This window comes from Oryzias latipes, chromosome 11 (genome assembly GCF_002234675.1).
Source record: "Oryzias latipes chromosome 11, ASM223467v1".
Classification (NCBI taxonomy): domain Eukaryota; kingdom Metazoa; phylum Chordata; class Actinopteri; order Beloniformes; family Adrianichthyidae; genus Oryzias; species Oryzias latipes.
Genome location: NC_019869.2, coordinates 5,741,358 through 5,759,956, shown reverse-complemented (window position 1 = coordinate 5,759,956; position 18,599 = coordinate 5,741,358). Strand labels below are relative to the sequence as shown.

Here is an 18,599-nt window from a genome sequence, read left to right as displayed (position 1 = left end):
AGAAGCACTTTAAGAACAGAATGTAAGCTATATATTAATAATGTCATTTCTATCACTATATTGTTGCATTACAGGTGAAATAAAACCTCCAGACGGTGGAGCTTCGTGTCATATATACTCCAGGACTTTACCCTCATTACTTGGAGGAATGTCGTAAAGCAAAGAGGTCGGATCCTGAAGAAAAAGTAAGATTTCCTGCATCAGTTAGTTAACTTAGTGGAGGTGAAGAAAAACCATCTGATGATTGAAAAAAATACATACAAAAACAATATTCTTCAAGGCAAATGTGTTTGAAACGTTTAGCCTAAATATTCCTCAAGTTAAGGCAAACTCAACTTTATAATTCCCCCCAAAAATGGGTTGAAATGTGGATTTCTTGAGGCCTGAATTTTTTCCTGGTTCCTTTTGCCCCTTCCTCTTCCTCCCCGTTAGAGTGACGTGGTGGTAAGAGTGAAACTGACGGGGCAGAAGAGCTGGAGGTGCCCCTGCAGATCTTACCTGTTCTGCCAGCCTTGGATCAGATTGGTGTATTTGCTCAGAACTCCTTCCAGCTGCCTCCGCCGGTACGCCTGCGGCGTCTGCGCCTGCGGCGTCTGCGGCTGCAGAGAGGAGCTGTTGCCCTGCGCGCTCCCCCGACTGCCTCCCGCTCCCGCCGCGCCGGAGCCGGGGCTGTGCGACCCGCTGCGGCCGGCGGGCTTCCGGGAGCTCCCGCGGAGCTCCGACGAGTTGGGTTTGTGGGTCCCGGTACCGCAGAGCGGCTTCTCCATCCCGGCGACGGGACCACCACGGCGATCGGGAGGAGGAGCTGCAGAAGACGGGGACGGACCAGCAGCCTAACCGGAAAGATCTCCGGGAAGCATGTGGAGGAAACGGCGGAGGGAGACGTTGACCTAGAGGGGGTGAGGCGGCTGGCGCGCGTGGCGGCGGCCTTCCGTGCGGGTCTCGGTGCGCTGGAGGGCGGACATCGCGGTCGTGTCGGAGGCGCTGCTCCTCTGCAGCGTGGCCGTGGTAGAGCGATCCAGTGTTTCCCTCACGCAGACACGCCCACTCCACTCTGGACCCTCCCCCGGAAGTTACCCCGCAATCTTGTGACACACGCACGTGCAAATACACATGCACAACATCAAAAACTGAAAATGATAGAGGTAATACTAACTTTTTTTCCAATTATTGATAAAATGAAAAAGAGGTTTGACCTCTGGCTCTTACGTGACCTTTCCATTAAAGGTCGAATTATCCTCTTCAAGGCTGAAGGGCTCTCCAGAGCAAAAGTGTTGATTAACTGCTATGCGACTTACTTTGTTTGGAAAAACCGAACTCATCATATAAGAAAATCTGTTCTAATGAATGATTATACTAGTGAGGGGCTGAACCTCCTGGATTTCACTACCTTAAATATGACTTTTAAAATTAATTGGATAAGAAAGTTTCTGAAAAATCCAAATTCTCTGTGGAACTTCATTCCCAATTATATTTTCCCACAGGTTTTTACTGCTCTGCTCATACAAGCCCGACTAAGTGCCCATCAAACTGTCTTCATTTCATAAACAGATGTTACTTGCTTGGTCCATGATTTATAAACATAACTTTTCTCTTCATAGGTTTTACATTTGGAACAATAGATATATTCTTTACAAAAACAAAACTATCTTTATCCAACAGTGGTTTGGTAATAATATCAGACTAGTTAGTCAATTAATCAATCAACAAGGTCAACTTTACACTTACACAGAATTCCTTCAGTTCTACAAGATCTGTGAAGGACTTTTCAGTTGTTTTTGATGCCGTTTCCCTCAACCTCGCCTATCTCTATAAAGGAACTCCTGCTCCATCTGCTCCCCAACCACAGCTTCACGTGACGGACACTGCTGTCGGAAAACTCTGCTTCTCTGCTTTGACAAATCAAAACAAAGCCATCCGAAGACTGTTCCAGTAGGAGCTAAAAACTGAATCCCCGGCCATAACTTTCTGGACTTCACTTCATGGTCAAATATGTTGGGAAAAGGTTTGGCTTCTGCCAAACAAATATCTTCTAAACAACAAAGTGAAAGAGGTTTCATTCAAGATCATTCATAGGTTTTATCCAACAAATCAGTATAAGCAAAGGCTAAAAAGGGATATTGATAAAAACTGTTCTTTCTGTTCTCAGTCTGAGGAAACGTTGGTGCATATTTTTTGGACCTGCAAGTACACTGAAAAAATATGGGACAAATTAACAAACTTGATAAAAACTCAAATTTATCCACATTTTACCTTAACATGGAAAAACATCTTATTTGATTATGTTAATTATGATATTACATTTTTATCTCAATTTTATTTAATCAATTTTCTGATTTTATTAACCAAATATTATATTCACAAATCTAAATTCAGCAATAAAGCTCCTAATTTTCTTGATTTATTAGCCCAAATTAGATGTTACTTACATTCCATTTCTCCCAGTACAAACAAAAAAGCAATCAAAACGGATCACCTTGCTCAGCTTTATAATTTAGTATAAGTTTATTTTCTTGCTTGTATATCCCCTGGCGTTTACTTTGAACATTTGATGTACAGTTTATTGTTGCTTGTTTTGCAAAGAACACCCAGAAAAAATTAACCATCTTTTGGGGAATTGTACTGAAATTGGATTTTTTTAGGAAAAACTTTTTAAAATTGATCAATAAAAAAGATCCACCCCAACTTCACTCTGAAATTTGAACATATAACTTTTGGCTTTCATAATAAAAACTTGGACTCAAGTAAAAAAAACAACCTCATAATTAATCTTATTATTATATTTGCCACATTTTATATTCATAATTGCAAATTCTCTTCTTCATTTTCTATTTTCCCCCATATTAATCAAACAAATTGAAATGTATCTCAGTAGCATCTCTAAAAGCCTTAATCATAAACAGTATGTTTGTATGAAAGTTGTAAAAACTTGAGTGTTTTTGTATAAAATACATGTAATATGTATGCTGCCCTGGCAATTTTTAAGATTATTTTGTAAAATTGTGTTTTTCATTCTAATATTTATCATACATTTTTGGGTCACACTCCAGCCTTTCCTCCAAATACTGTCGGGAACAAACCGTCTCCAGTGGTTTTTGGTACATTTGGTACAGAAATGACATCCCTTTGAAACAAGGCACGTATTTTTTGTTCTTGTTCTTGTGGGTAGGAGTAAAGCAGATTTTTCCTGTGGTGGTGTCAGTTGCATCCATAGAGGGCATTTCTTCATTCCTAACAGTTGTTTGAAACATTTGACATATTTCTGTGGAAACAGCATCAAACACAATGGCATACTACTTAAAAGTCACAACCAGATTGTATTTAGAATTGAATTCAGTATACCTTAATAAATACCCATTCGTGTCAAAAAGTTGACCCACCAGTAGAATTTTTTCTCTCGAACCAATGTGGAAAAAACAAAGAATTGTTCTGGTATAATATATATTTGTTGTTCCAAATAAAGTTATGGGGTGAGACATTGTGTTTGTATAAAAGTGCCCATGCAAGAAGAGCGTGTTGGTGGAATGCCGATAGTTTAGCTGGTATTTGATCAACATAGTAACGACAAAGGAGAAGAAAATGAAGGTTCCCTGTTCGTTCACAAACCCGGAAGTCCATTTGTCACCTTGCGTCATGAACCTGTCATGCACACAACACCAAAGCGGAAGGAAAACAGTGTTGCATACGCCTCTCCTCCAGATGAAACGTCAACATAAAACAACAAAGATGACTGATAATAGTCTGTTATTTTAGCACGTTTTTCAAGAACGTTGAAAATGCGAAAAAGTGCCCCTCCTCAGACCGAAGCATCACACAGACTTAGAGATCTTGTCTTTGGTGGAGGAAGAAAGGATTGGAGTGGACAGCTGCGGGGATACTGATGGCTTCATCAACGGGCTGCAGACATCCTGCAAGCCACCCATCAATTAATAAAACATTAATAAATAGTAAATCAAACAACTGAGCTTCCAGACATTTGGAATGTTATCAATAAACATTCAGCTCATCTGTTCAACTAAGTTTAGTCGTTCTGCTCTGCTGCTGCACTGTACGCTCACCTCCACTTTAATCTCTTTAATTACGAGAAAAAGTTGTAAATTTACTATTTTAAATCTTGTAAGTATACAAGAATTATTTTTAACGATATATAAATCTAAAAATAGAATCGAACATAGTTTGATTAACTCTTTTTTCTCTTTTTTTTTCCATACAGAGACAGTTGTCCCGCCATCAGAGGACACAGGAGGACAATCATTTGGATTTTTGTTCATCAAAATAAAACAAATAGAAGATAATTAAAACAAAAATTAACATTTTAGTCTGTATAAGTAAGTTTGTAAAAAAAATCAGAATCACATTTATGGTTTTAAAACACAGCAGACCTTGTTCAAACAAAAACAAACTCCTCTTATATATATTTTTTAATTCATTGATAGCAGAGTCGTCTGCTTCCTCAAGTTAAGTCTTCGTTTGGTCATCACACCACGAGGACCACAGGGAGGAGGGAAGTTCTTGTTATTGAAGACCCGATTGAAAGAATTGCCGGCTATTAAAGGAAGCCAGACATTGATGCAGAGAAATCGAAGGAATGCCAAATGAAGCTCCACAGGACACTTAGCAAAAAACAGACGGATTCTGCTGCGCGGCGGCTGACGCGGCTGCAGAGATCGATACAGAAAGGAGAAGAACATCTCTAGGCTGGACAGTCGATGGTGTGGAAAAAGCTCCTGCCGTGAGTAGAGCAGGGGTCAGCTGCATCTCATGAGGACAGGCGGCAGGAGCTGATCTCTGATACGCTTCCTATCACCTTTTAATTTGAGTCCCAGACCCAACCTTCAAGCTGTTTTTGGAAAAGAAAAGTGACTTTAGAGGTTCTGAAACCCCTTCTGACATCACAAAGACAGATGTTGTTGTTTCTATTTCTTGTAGCCATCTTGGATTTTGATGGAGTTGAGATGAAAGAAATCTGTTTCGCCAAAGATCTCCACGCTTTGATCTACGATGGCCTGATGCAACACGTGAGCTTTTTCTCTTCCTGCTTGGAGCTGAGCTGCATTTACAGATACGGATCAACAGAAAGTAATAAAGAGCCCGAAATAGAAGTCGGTAGAAGAAAAATCATACTAATTTTCACCTTCAATCTCACATTTTATACAAATAGTAGGTGTTGAGCACATAATAATTATTTACATAAATACAAAAGAAGTAAAAGGAATTCCAACATTTTCAGTTTGTATCTATTTTTTAAATAATAATAATTAATTTTATTTATGGCGCCTTTATTGGAACCCAAGGTCGTTGTACATAATAGTGACAGTATGACATTAAAACAAACATTATATATGTGTATATATATATATATATATATATATATATATATATATATATATATATATATATATATATATATATAAATAATCTGCTAAGTTATCCTATCTCTGAGTGCTGTGTTTTATTTTTAATTTATTTTAGAATTATTATCATTTCTATTATTATTAATGGGTAAATGTTTCTGCCAAAGTCCCACTCTGATCAACTTTTGATCTATTTTCAAAGTGGTCTTTTTATTATGATGATGCTGTTTTTTGGTCAAAATCTAAAAACCTGTGTCGTTTTCTAGGACATAGTTTCTGTTGGAGTTTTAAGAAATTCACCTCTTGTGGGGGACAGCTGGCACAGAGAAACCCCGCCCCATCTTCAGCTCCCTATTGCTGAGAGGATGGGATCTGTGGCCCGCCCAGCGTATTTTACGTCTCACAAATACAATCTTTTTCATCCATACTGCTTTTTTTTGTCTGTTCCTGATTTACAGTACAGACCAAAAGTTGGGACGCACCTTATCATTCAAATAAATGGGAAACTTTAGGTCTATACTGTACATAAATTTGAATAAAGAAATACTCAGAAATGCAGTTTTGATCTTAAATGTCCTCAAACATCAGAAAAATGAACAATTTTAATTGAAATGGGTCTTTAATTATCCTGTTAAAATTGATTGTAACCAGCATTCTTGGACGTTTTTCATAAAACATACACTTTTTGAATCATTAGAGAAACAAAGTCATCCTTTCTTGGAAAATTAATGATGACCAATGGTTCCTCTTGACTGTAAATGAATCCTCTCTGCTCTGTGAGACCGGCTTCCCCCTGACAGAGCAGTGGAATCTCCTCCATCATTGTCCCGTGTCAGCCCCGGCAGATTGATGCCCTCTGCGGCCGGCTGAGGTCAACCCTCATCATTGTCTGCTGTCAGTCGGTTCACTCCACCACAGCCATTAAGCAGAAAATTAAAAATCATTTTTAAACGGGAAAACCTCAGGCTCCAGAGGTCTGCAACCTCTAACTTTTACAGCCTCAAATAAGCCCAGAACTCACATTTTCACATAGACAACTGTGCTGACTTCTTCTTTTCACTTCCTGGTTGCTTTTGTTCACCTGGGCCTTTCTAGCCAATCACCGCTCAGCTGAAAGACAGTAAAGTTATTTGTTCACTGACCCACCAATCCTCTTAAATTATGTTTGTGCTCTGAGATAACATCAATCTTATCTCTTACACAGGCCTTGGAGGAGAAAGTTGTGCTTAGTTTAACCCTTTCTCCTGTTTTTTGTGCACATAAGGAGCTTTTTCCCCTCCATAGTGTTGCATTTTTGACTAATTATGGCCTGCAGCAGACACTGTCTGCAAGGACCAGATCGTTTTCACAGACGGAAAAGTTTCTGCGCCTTCAAGCAAAGGTTTGACCACATTCCTGAAAACGTCCCAAAGTTTGCACACACCTAGTACCCAGTGAAAATGAATTTTGGGTGTAGTGCACGACCCAAGCCAAAAAAATGAATAATAATAATCAGTGACATCATGTCGAGCGATACTATTTAAAAAATGAACAATCGCTTATGGAGTCGAAAAAAATATTTCCAAATCCACAAATGAAACCAAAACACATCTGAAGTTTGACGATTTTCACTTTTTCCCACAATACTCACACATTTATTAACAGGATATTGTAAAAATTTAATGCATGGATCCCTAGCTAGAGTTGAACACGATTCTATAACACAAGATATGAATATATTAGAAATATGGGTGTGGCTAGCTATCAACCTGTATTGCCAAGGAAATCTAAAAGTTTACTTTTGCTGATTCTTCTGAAACTTACATGGATCTGTTCGGTATCCTTAGGCGACTAAAACATAAACTGATTGCCATGGAGATAAAATAAACAGAAAGGTCACCATTGTGACCTTGGTCAGTGACCAGCCTGACCAAGGTAGAAGGCTGCTTTTTGATCAGGCACTCTGAAGTTGATTAGGCACCAGACATCAAAGAAAACTAAACCCAGCTTTTATTCTGAAAGACAGGTCCCAATTTTCTCCCACAAAATGTTTTCAAATTTACCGCATCGACATGTTCCCACTTTCAATGGACCACAACATTTCAGGCAGAACTTCCTTTGAATGACACTTCCTTCGATGACACTCTTGGTATTTAGATTTGTTCCAGCCTTTAAACGTAATCTGCTGACTGAGATTCTGCTTCTTCAGAAGTCCTCCATCTGCTCGCATCTCTAAGCTCCGATGGGTCAACTTCTCTATCACCTCTGACATTTCTTAGCCTCCTGGCATCGCACGGACTGAACCTGCAGTCATTGATAAGACAGTCAGCCTAGTTAGTGCCTGTTTCAGAAGGTTACTGGGAACACGTGTGGGGAGCAGGATAGTTTTTGAATCAGGATTAAGTCAGAATTTGAAACAAGGGCAGAGCTTATCGGAGATCCTCTGTGGGAGTTTGTCTGTCCTTGTCCTGAAGTTATCAGTTTGGTGCCGCTCTGCCAGTCTCTATAATCTGCATATCAGAGGGAGTCTGGTTGAAAATATTGCACAGAGAGACTCTTCCCTCTCTTGGTTTGCTTCCACTTTCTGCTGACGCTGCTGCTTTAAAGAACAGCTGCAGCACATTAACATTTTTTGGACCTGTTGTATTTTCTTCCTGACATCCATGAAAATGGAGATAATTGTGACTGTGTTTGCTTTGGGAACTTTCTGTCTACTCTGCGGATTGTCTCTGCTGCTAGAAGCTTATCTCCTGTGTTTTTCTTTGCTTTTGTCCTCTGTTTCACATGAATGCAACACAATGGTAGCCAACAAATGGCTTCCCATTTATTTAAGATCTAAAATGAGCAGCAGACAGAAGAGCCTGAACTGAAACAAAAAGGCCTGCTCGGGTTTGTGGAAGAGTCTGCACGAATCCCAAAGATCAGCAGCCTGGCCAGTAGTGGGGCCATAGAAGGCAGGGTGGCAGCTAGGGGTGGGAAGCTTGAGGCACCTCACGATTTGATTGCGATTCAGGAGGCAGCGATTCGATTATTAAACATTCTAAATGCAGCTTCCTGTCATTATCTGAGTTTGGAGGACATGAGATTTTATCTGCCGGTCTTTGGTTATTAAATGAGCAGTTATTGTGAGGTACGACTCTTAGGCGTTTGAAGTTCAAGCGTCACACGATAATGCTATCCTGTCGGTTTTTACAGCTGCTGCCTTGACTTGACTGTTAGTAACGAACCGACGGGAAGGGATGTTGTATCTCGGCTCTAATGTCCTTTGCTATAAAAGCTTCAATTGACTTTGTTATACGGTTAGCCTTTTCTGACGACAGTGGAAGTATCTTTAGAATGTCCAATATGTGTTTTTGACCACTGAAAGTGCCTCCTCCGGATAGAAATGTACAATGTGATTTAGAAAATGTGTTCCCTTACACACCGCATGACTTTTATCCAAAGCCAATTGGCCATCAACACTGAAGTCAGGCTGGTCATGTGACAGTCAACCATGTTCGTGTGCTCTTCAAAAAATGTCAGAGTGAAAAAAAACCTGCGTTTAGTTTTGCTTGTTACTTTTACTTAAAATATAATAATTTTTACATTATCAATTATTTAAAATTTAAAAAACAATTCAGAATTGTTCATGGATTGTAAGCGATGCATCTGATAATCAGTTTTTTCCCCCCACTGGTGCTGGTTTGTGAGTCAACATGTGTCTGCATGCTTCTGCTTCCACTGGGCACCAACACATCTGTCAGATATCTACACTCACTGGCCACTTTAAGAGGTCCATCTTGTTATAACTGGGTTTGGTCCCTTTTTGCCTTCAGAAGTGTCTTAATCTGTGGTGGCATAGATTCAACAAGGTACTGGAAACATTCATCAGAGATTTTGGTCCATATGACATGGCAGCATCACACAGTTGCTGCAGATTTGCCGGCTGCACATCCATGATCCCAATCTCCCGTTCCACCACATCCCACAGGTGATCTATTGGGTTTAGATCTGGTGACTGTTGAGGCCGTTTGAGTCCAGTGAACTCATTGTCATGTTCAAGAAACCAGTCTGAGATGATTCCAGCTTTAGGACATGGTGCCTTATCCTGCTGGAAGTAGCCATCAGAAGATGGTACACTGTGGTCAGAAAGGGATGGACATGGTCAGCAACAATACTCAGATAGGCTGTGATGTTGGAAACATGTTCAATTGGTACTAAGGGGCCAAAAGTGTGCCAAGAAAAAATCCCCCACACCATTACTCCACCACTACCAGCCTGAACCGTTGACACAAGGCAGGATGGATCCATGCTTTCATGTTGTTGATTCCAAATTATGACACAACCATTTGAATATGGCATCAGAAATGGAGACTCAACAGACCAGACAACGTTTTTCCAATCTTCTATTATCCAGTCTAGGTGAGTCTGTGTGAATTGTGGCCTCAGTTTCCTGTTCTTAGCTGACAAGGGTGGTAACTATGGTGTGGTCTTCTGCTGCTGTAAGATATTTTAGTCAAACTATTCTCTAACCGGGCTGGGAAAGCTCATGCTGACAATGGTTTGGGAAAATAAAAGAAATTTCAAACAATCTAAACCGGAATCTGCTTTAAATGGTGTTGCATCTAAGTCAAACTGACTTTTTGTAAACTTGCACACATTACTCCCGCCAAACGTAACTAAAGATCAATTAAGAGTATAGGATGAGGTTGAGTTTTCTTCCTTTACAAATGTATTCCTTTCAGCCTCAAGTAAACTAAATTGAGGTCAGTTAGAGACACTTGCAATGACTTTGTGACCATTTGGAGATACATTTTATTTGTTTAATTATTTGAGCATCAGAAAATTCCGGAAAATGTCACGTCTAGCAGGAAGTTTTGAACTCTTAGATTTGTTATCAACAGTCGCAGCCAAACAAGACAGGACCTAGACTGGATCAGCTTCCTGTTGACCTGAGATTAGCTGCAGAACTGTTATGCTCTTCCTACAGTTTACTATATTTATGGCTTTAAAGTCATCCTGGTATTTTCATTTTAATTTGACCTCAGGATATTTTCCACTTAGATTAAGGAAAAGTTAATTGACATAAGAGTTTTTCCAACATTTAGGTGTGCGTCCTGACAGACCCAAAGGTCACAGAAGTCATTACACTTAAAACCTTCAGCCTGCTGACATATATTTATATTCAGATCATCTTGGGTGAGCCTGGAGCTCAAAAGTGGACAAAGATACAAGAAGGAAGTGTCAGATCTTGAGCAAAGGTGTCACTTGGGCTCTCAGTGGGCTCAATTATTGGTTGAGTGGAAGCAGAAGGATTCCAATTAGTGCACTAATTTGACACTTATGTTTGTCAGAAACTTTCCTATTAAGCAGACAAAGCACCTAATTGGTTTCAAAGTGTGGTGTACCAAAGATGATGGTTCCAGCCCAAATTTTCACAATTTTTTTTGTTCTGTTCACCTCTGCAGTGGCGTTTGCCTCCAACCTCATTTTCAGAGGACATTTGAAGCAGCAATTATAGTGAATCTATTACCTTTTGTGCATTAAAAAACAGTAATAATACTGATTTAATGTCAGAATGGACTCATCTCAATGTCGTACAACAGTCAAACTGGGGCAGCATTCGTCTGCATTTCTGTTTACAGACTACTTAACATCCACAGCAGGGCAGTTGGACACTGCCCCATTCCGGTACAATGAAAGGAAGATCAAAAAAATAGTGCAATTATTCACAGAATCTGAAAAGTTAAAAAAAAATCCCAAAAAGTTAGAGAGCTATCAAAATTTTCTGCATTTTTTTTTTGCGTTTTTTTATATTGAATTTTTAGGAAAATGTAATATAAAAAGTCACTGATTTTGAACACTGACTGTTTGAAACAGACAGGAAAATAACTTTGTGTGTTTTTATTCAAGATTAAATGGATCTTTTGCAGAAAAGAATGACACACGAGTTTGAAATGGCAGACGTAAAGTTCACTCTAGACTCTGCACTGACAAAGAAACCCATTGTTGAAAAGCATAGATGTTTGCTGCATGTATTAGCCAGCAGCCGGTAAAGGACCTCTGCTGTTACACAGAGTTTTCATTTTATTCCTGTTAACCAAATGACACAGTCCGTTCTTCTCCACCAGGTGAAAAGGAAAAACCTCATTATTGCCGCCTCTACTTGAAGACCCACGCCAATTGAAAATGGGGTTTTTGGTGTTTTTAACATGTTCTTGGGGCACTTTTCTGATGTTGGAGGACATTTATAAAGAAAATTAAGCCCAAAAATGCATTTCTGAGTATTTCTTCACCTAAATCTTTGTGAACCAGGAGAAGATGAAAAAATGCAGTTGGAAAAAGATTAAAATGCATCCATAAATCATGATCAAAATAATCCCCCTTTACCACTTTAATCAAAAAACTATTTAGAACATTATGTCTTTTTAAATTTAAACAAAATCATTTATAGATCATAAACATTATATTTTTAACTGAACTACATTTATTATGTTTTTCTATTCCATAAAAGCTAAATTTAAAACATTGAAAGCTATCTTCTTATTTTTGTCCTTTGCAACAAATACACCCAAATCGTTGCTCTTCCACCACCATGCTTAACCTTTGTAAAGTACTCAACTACACTAATTGTTTGCTTGAAACAGCAGGGTTTCCTTTAACAAAAACTAGATTCAAATGAATTCAATGAAGAACAAAGTGACCTTTGGACACTATATATGTTTTATTGCCTCTTTCTCCTTTTATTGATGCCAAATAGTAAACTCTCTGATTATTCCCTTTTCTGATTTAAGTCCTAAATCAATTTATTTAGCGGAAATACTTACTGAAAAAGTGACATCTCCATCTACTTCATGTTTAGTTACAGCCTGATGAAGATGGAGGCCTGTCTCCATTACAACGCCATGATTGATAAGCTCATTACACTCCCTAACATTCACTGCGCTAAATCCATTAGAAGAAATTCATCAGGAGAATTATTCCTGTTCAACTTCTCTTTCAGGCTCAACTTTCTAAAAGGACACAGTGGGATGGGTGGAATGCTCCCAGCTTTGTCCATTGGTTAGATGCAGCCTGATTTAAAATGATGACCCTTTCTACCGAAGCTAAATACAAGCAGTCTGTCTATCACAGGAGTTCAAGCCAGGCTTTAAAAGGCTGGGTTTGGCAAAAAAATAAAACATTTAAAAAAAAAGAAATAAAAAAAATTAGGCTTTTTTTTAACAGATTTGAGCTAAAAATAATAATAATAATGTGTAAAAATTTGGCATATATCATTTAGCATTGACGAACTACATTTCCCAGAGTTCCAATCGGCCTCTCGTGGGTGTTGTTTGAGCGCCCCCGGACGGCCGCGGGTACAAAGTGCAGGAAAAGGTTCCCGTTCTGACAGTGAGCCATGCAGACAGGCTGCGCAGCGGCAGCAGACATGTAAGGCGGGAAGGGATCAAAGGCGGCCCGCAGGAGAATGTGTCATCCTCGCTATCATGTTCCCGGGAGTTTTCTATGCACTGCTGGCGGGGTTCCTCGGAGCCGTGGCGTCGTCGTCGGCCAAGCTGTCCCTTGGAGCCGACTACCTGAAGGGAGTCTGTGAGAGCGGACTCCGGACGTGGGGGGAGCAGCGGAAATTCAGGCACGCGGACGAAACCAGCGCGTGTGATCGGGTGAGCTTAAAGTTGTGTCCGCGCCTCAGACGGTGAGCACGCGGGGCGGACGGGGTGGGAGCGTTGGCGTCCGTTTTCAGCACCACGGACAGCGTCACGAGCCGCGGCTGAAGGACACCGCGGTGACAGTCTGTCCCCTGCAGGGGGCGGGGCGGAGGGGGTCCGGTTTCTCACCAGCCTATGACCTTCACCCGCCCTGGTTACGTCATTCTGCCGCGCCAGAAACATCTGCAGATGGACGAGACCACTGAGGAAAAACAAGAAATATTACGGTTGAATATTCCCTTAAACGTGTATGAAATGTGACGTTTTGTTAACAAAAACAGTCCATAGATGACAAAAAATAAATAACATTCAACAGAAAAATATTGTTTGCAATATGCCTTCCAAATAGACAAAATAAAATATAAATCATATTAAAATGTAGGATTAAATGCTGTAGTTTGGTGATTTTCCGCTTGAGTGTTGCCAAGTCAGTTTGTTATGCCTGTTGTAAATTAGCTAACTGTTCAAACTAGTCTACTGTTCATAAAAGTGCAATATTTGTGGAAGAAAAGTACATTTATCCTGCTAATTGAGGCCAGAATAAACAGTAGAAACCTCTAGGGAGTACAGGTGGATTAAGATAGATAAATACTGTATTGAGCCCAAGGGAAATTGCATATTTTAATGCATTAATAAATTAATACTTTTGGTTGGACTAATTTTAAATTGCAGCCTAATTTTCTTCAAACTGGTATAATAATAAGATCCATGCATAAGCCTGTCTTGGCTGCTTTTGGGCGAAGGTGGGGAACATCCTGGAAAACAAACAGACCTATTATTTATTCAAATTGTTAGCATTTTTCTTTAAAGTCAAAGACCTACACTGGGGTGATAAAAGAACTGCACATGACCCTAGTCTAGACTCTAGAGCATCAGGTTGCAGACTCTGGACTAAAGTATAATTGCTATACTTATGATAATACTCAAATATATTGAATGCAATAAACTTTAGGTATAATACATTTTGCTAAGGATTTACATGTATAAAAACATGTATTTTACACCAGTGTTGTCATGTTTACATTCAATAGTGAAAGGGGAAATAGGACGACAGAGCACCAAAGTCACTGTGGTAGAAAAAGTTGGTTTTTTTGCATTTTTCATTCAGGTAAATCTGCTGCTGTAGAATGATCTTGTATTTTATTTTGAAAGGAACTTTAATGTGCTGTTGTTCAAAGTAAAAAGTTAAAATAGTTAAAAACTTGATTGTAGAAAAACTATATTTTATTAGTGAATGGCTTATTGGTTGCAAAAGCCTAAATAAGGTGTATTTTTTTCTAAACGGTGACTTTCTCGCTGGGTTCTGGTCTGTAAGAAACTGGACCTAATGGTTGTATTAGCCTTAAAAGTTAGAGACCCCCAATCTAAGCAAAATACTGTTTCCATCGCTTCCATAATCAGTCCAGAATGTTAACATGTATTTGTTTTTTTCTAGCTCCACATCCCCTTGAGGCTGCTGTGTGGTGGGCTGCTGTTCACCTGCAACGCTGTGATGTGGACCTTCCTCGCCAAAGCGCTCAGGTATTCCTCCTCCTCCACCCGAACCACTGTGACCACCACTGCCTCCAACTTCATATCTTCCGTAAGTACCTGGCACGGCTGCTTTTCCTTCATTTCTGATCTCATTCATTGTCCTGGCAAATTAGTTTTCAGCAGAATGGAGGGAGGAAAATTAATTTGAAGGACCTAAAATCTCTTCTCCCTAATGTACGCTGTTCTATTTTAAAAGTAGGCTGAAGTTTTTCAGATTGCCTTCTTGGTTTTATCTTTTTTTGTTTCTTTCTTTTTGTAAATTTAAATTTAATTCCTACATTTTTTTCTCTCCGTTGCAGGCTTTCTTGGGGCAGCTGATCTTTGGAGAAGCCCAGATAAAGTTGTGGTGGGTCGGGATCTCTTTGACCTTCTCTGGTTTGTTGGTCCTTCAGCGGGTGTCCCCTCAGGATGGACGGCAGAGCGCTGTCCACACGAAGGACGAATAACACACAGACTCCACGAACAGGCTGTCACCTCCTCTGATTTCAGGCAGAACCAAAGAAATCCAGAACTAATATACTATTAATGTTTTATTCTGAAAAGCAAAAAAAAGGAAAAAATCTGCTGACAATGTTGCCGTCTTCCAGAAAGAAGAAAGGATGGTGGGACCGTTCCGTTTTTAAATCAGATGAGATTTTCAGCCTGTCCTGTTAAAGCACAGTCCTTACCAGGGGTTCAGCTTCCAGCATCAAAAAGAGGCAAAAATCTTTCCCACTTTATGCCACAAACTGCACAAAAGAGTAGAGAGTTAGGTGGGGGGGGGGGGGGTGTCTTAATTTGTTTCCAGGAAGAATAAACCATTTCTGGACATTTCATGTTCGTCAGCAGGAGGTTAGAGTCCCACTCCGATCAATTTTGATCTATTTTCAAAGCCCTTCACAGTGTTTTTTTCATTATGATTATCTCGTTCTCAGCCAAAATCTAAAAATCTGTCGTTTTCCTGGACTTAGTTTCTCCAGAGCAGCAGGGGTTTCTTAGGAAATTCGCTCCCGTTACTGAGAGCTCCCTGTTTACATGCTCTGACATTAGCAGTGCATCAAAAAAGCCGAGCGATATCAGACCTATCCCGCTGTACAGGTAGGAGCCAGATTCCAGCCCCGACACAGAAAACAAAGACATTCATGGATCGTGTCTTCTTCTTTTCAAGCTGTATTTTTCTTGACAAAGAAATATTCAGAAATGTCCTTTTAAGCTTAATTTTTATTATTTTTTTTGTCCTCCATCATCAGAAAAATGCCATAAGAACATGTTTTTTTCATCGGAGTGGGTCTTTAAAGTTTTAATAAAAAGCTGGATGAATAGAAAAAGTAAATACATCAACAGAAATTGCCCGGTGAGCCTGGAAGCACCAGGCCAAAAATGTCTGTGCAGTGGTGGACAAACATGAAACTTTAACGAAGAATTCCTTCTCATTCGTGGTTAGACAGAGTTGCTTACACTTGTAGAAAACCACAAAACTTTATTTCTAATAACATTTATGGTTCCTACTTTGCTGTCGTTATTTATTCATTGACAAAGTGTGGAGGAGAAGAGTTTAGGAAGCTAACAGGCTGAAACCAGCTGTATTGGGGATTTCCTCACAGCGTCATTTGTTTGTGTGTGTCACTGATTTCCCAGCTATCAACCTGCTGCTGTGGCGCTAAAAAGGCTCTTTCCAGGTGAGGATTTGCTGTTTGTTTCCTTAAACTTCCTGTTTCAACAGGAAACACACTACATCTCTTATTTTGAAGGGGCTGTCCTTTCATTTTAAGATACATTCGAGCTCAAAAGCAAACTGGAAAGTCGGTCCAGACTGTCATTTTATTTAATAACTGTGTTTTTCTACATCAAATTCTTTAGTGTTCAGTTTTTTTGTTTGTTTTTTGGAGTTTGCCGGCTGCAATAAGACTGAATTTTCTCATAGCACTGTGATCTGTTAAAAACCTGGAAGGAAAATGTCTGTACATAAAGTGTAAATATGGAGGCATTGACCTTAAAAATATGTTAAACAAAAAAAGAAAAAGCATCTGGATTGTTTGGAAACTTATGAATGCGTTATGGTAGCTATAATATCCCAGAGCAGCAATGCACACATGAACCAGCTGTTCTTCCAGCTGTTGCTGTGCGCTTTCATGTGATTTCTGCAGGTTTCCCTCCTAATGTGACAACATGACATAAAACTTCCATCGAGCTTCATCACATTTTAGCCTGTAGACTCCAGTCACAGTAAACCTCAACCCTGTGTCACTTTATTTGTATTTTCTTGACATTTTTCAGAAGCAGCCGTGATAAAAATCAAGAATACTGCAGCCCTGAATATTGTGTCATAAAATCTGAATTACAGTTTTTTTTCTTTACAAAATAGTACAACAAAACCAGGTTTTTTTAAACCCCTTCCAGTCATCTTGTTGCCGTTATTCTGGTCCGCAGTCGTCCTGGACTGAAGAACCAGACTGTTTTCACAATTCTTCTTGCGCATTTGGAGCGCAGCAGCAGGGCGGTCGACCTCTTATTGGAATATTGCAGGTTCAGTTACCGCTTTGCCATAAGTGGAAGTATCCTTGGGCAAGACACTCAACCCCCACCTTGCCTCTGGTGGAAGGTTGGTTCGGCAGCGGAGCCGCCATCTGTGTGTGAATGGGAATGTGAAGCACTTTGGGCCTTCAAGGAAGGTAGAAAAGTGCTAAACAAGTATATCCCATTTAGCATAAATGCATCCCCACACACACTAAAAACTAACTGCACGGATCCAGTTATACAAAAAACAACAAAATACATCGAAACTCTTGTATTTTTTGTCACTAATTACACAAATTGATTTATTTCTAATCCTTAAAAATGTCTAAGGTGTAGTAACTTGTTAGGTTAAGGTTTTGTCGTTTTTTTTATGTGCGAGCAGGAAAATTATCAGTTTTTGTTGGTTTAAACACTAAAGGAGCCTATAACAGAGAGCAACAACAAAACATTTATAAAATCACGTCTTTATGCAGCCGTTCTTTACGTTACGAGTCGGCCTGATGTCATAGAAAAAAAGCACACAGGCAGTTATTAAGATTTAGACTTTAGACGATAAATTCCCTCCATTACCGTTTCTACATGTGGCTCATCCCTAATAATGGGTTTTATTTCTCTTTTGTTGATATTTTCTTCTGTTTCTTTCGGTATATGTGCATTACTGCTCTCCATCATCCACTCAGAGTGGATGTCTTTCCGGCTTTAATCTTTTGACCTTAAAACATAAACGTAAGTAAAATGTAGTAAAATATAACAAAAAGTTTGACTGAATATTAAAAAAAAAGCGAATTAACAGAATCCCTTTCTGGAGTCGGGGGGTTGACTAGGAGGCGTAGGTGTAAATATATTTGGGGACGTGTCCATTTAAAGTCTATAGGTTGAAGCAAAAATGTATGGCACGGGTAAAACAAACTGGACTTTTGTGAATCTAAACTAGAATGGAAGTATTTCCACTTTCCTGTCAGTAAATACGATCTTCAGCAGAGGTTTAACTTTGTGTGTCCGTCACACTGACAAGTTCCCCTTTTTGCTGTGCTTTGAACAGATCCTCCTTTACATGAAAGTGTTCAGTGCGAAAAGCCCAGCATGAAGCTCAGCAAACACGCATGTTGGATTTTCCGGTTGCAGTTTTGGAAATCTGGAAGCTGCTGCTCTGTGGTCAAACCTAAACGTGACGTTGTCCAAGCCGCTCACTGTGTGTGAAGCAGACATTTGTAGGAAGTGTGTAACCTTTCCTTAGAAAATGTAAACGAGCATTTGTGGAAAGACACTGTAAAAAATAAAACACTGTTCAATTATTCAATAAACATATCATTCAATTGGTGTTTTTGGATTTCTCTTTTAGTATTTTTTAACCACTTTCAGAATATTTTCATTCAAAAAAAGATGAAGAAAAATTAGTAATAAGAAAGATCTCTGTACATGCAGGATTCCCAAATAGTGCTATTAGCTAAAAACTGAACGTATATTAATATTTAATAAAATGATGCTTAAGCAAATTGTTGAAAATATCGACTGATGACGTCCAAATCTTTTATCTTCTGCATCAAAC

The 18,599-nt window shown here is 39.4% G+C and overlaps 2 protein-coding genes across 4 annotated transcripts in view; one reads left to right on the top strand and one right to left on the bottom strand.

Annotated features, from left to right (window-relative positions):
- osbpl10 (oxysterol binding protein like 10) overlaps nucleotides 1-1,314 on the bottom strand; it is a 74,901-nt gene extending 73,587 nt beyond the window's left edge. The window contains exon 1 of one of the 2 annotated variants that reach the window (XM_023959615.1): nucleotides 499-1,314. In XM_023959615.1, coding sequence (XP_023815383.1) covers nucleotides 499-767 — 269 coding nt within the window. In that variant the 5' untranslated portion in view covers nucleotides 768-1,314. The remainder of the gene's footprint in view (nucleotides 1-498) is intronic. The other variant, XM_023959616.1, reaches the window with a different exon arrangement.
- Nucleotides 1,315-4,413: 3,099 nt separating this feature from the next.
- On the top strand, nucleotides 4,414-18,371 carry tmem42 (transmembrane protein 42). Of its 2 annotated transcripts, none has more exons than XM_020707059.2 (3): nucleotides 4,414-5,018; nucleotides 14,457-14,603; nucleotides 14,854-18,371. In XM_020707059.2, the coding sequence occupies exons 1-3, from the start codon at nucleotides 4,905-4,907 to the stop codon at nucleotides 14,998-15,000; spliced, it is 408 nt and encodes a 135-aa protein (XP_020562718.1). In that variant the 5' UTR covers nucleotides 4,414-4,904; the 3' UTR covers nucleotides 15,001-18,371. The 2 variants fall into 2 exon arrangements, with proteins under 2 accessions (XP_020562718.1, XP_004073995.1); XM_004073947.4 differs by lacking the exon at nucleotides 4,414-5,018 and adding an exon at nucleotides 11,858-12,976.
- The last annotated feature ends 228 nt before the right edge of the window (nucleotides 18,372-18,599 follow it).

Bases quoted from the DNA above. Each gene is read 5' to 3' on its own strand.
- tmem42 (XM_004073947.4), top strand. From the start codon at position 12,800: ATGTTCCCGGGAGTTTTCTATGCACTGCTGGCGGGGTTCCTCGGAGCC. The intron at 12,977-14,456 runs GTGAGCTTAAAG...GTTTTTTTCTAG, and splicing joins AAACCAGCGCGTGTGATCGG to CTCCACATCCCCTTGAGGCT. The intron at 14,604-14,853 runs GTAAGTACCTGG...TCTCCGTTGCAG, and splicing joins CCTCCAACTTCATATCTTCC to GCTTTCTTGGGGCAGCTGAT.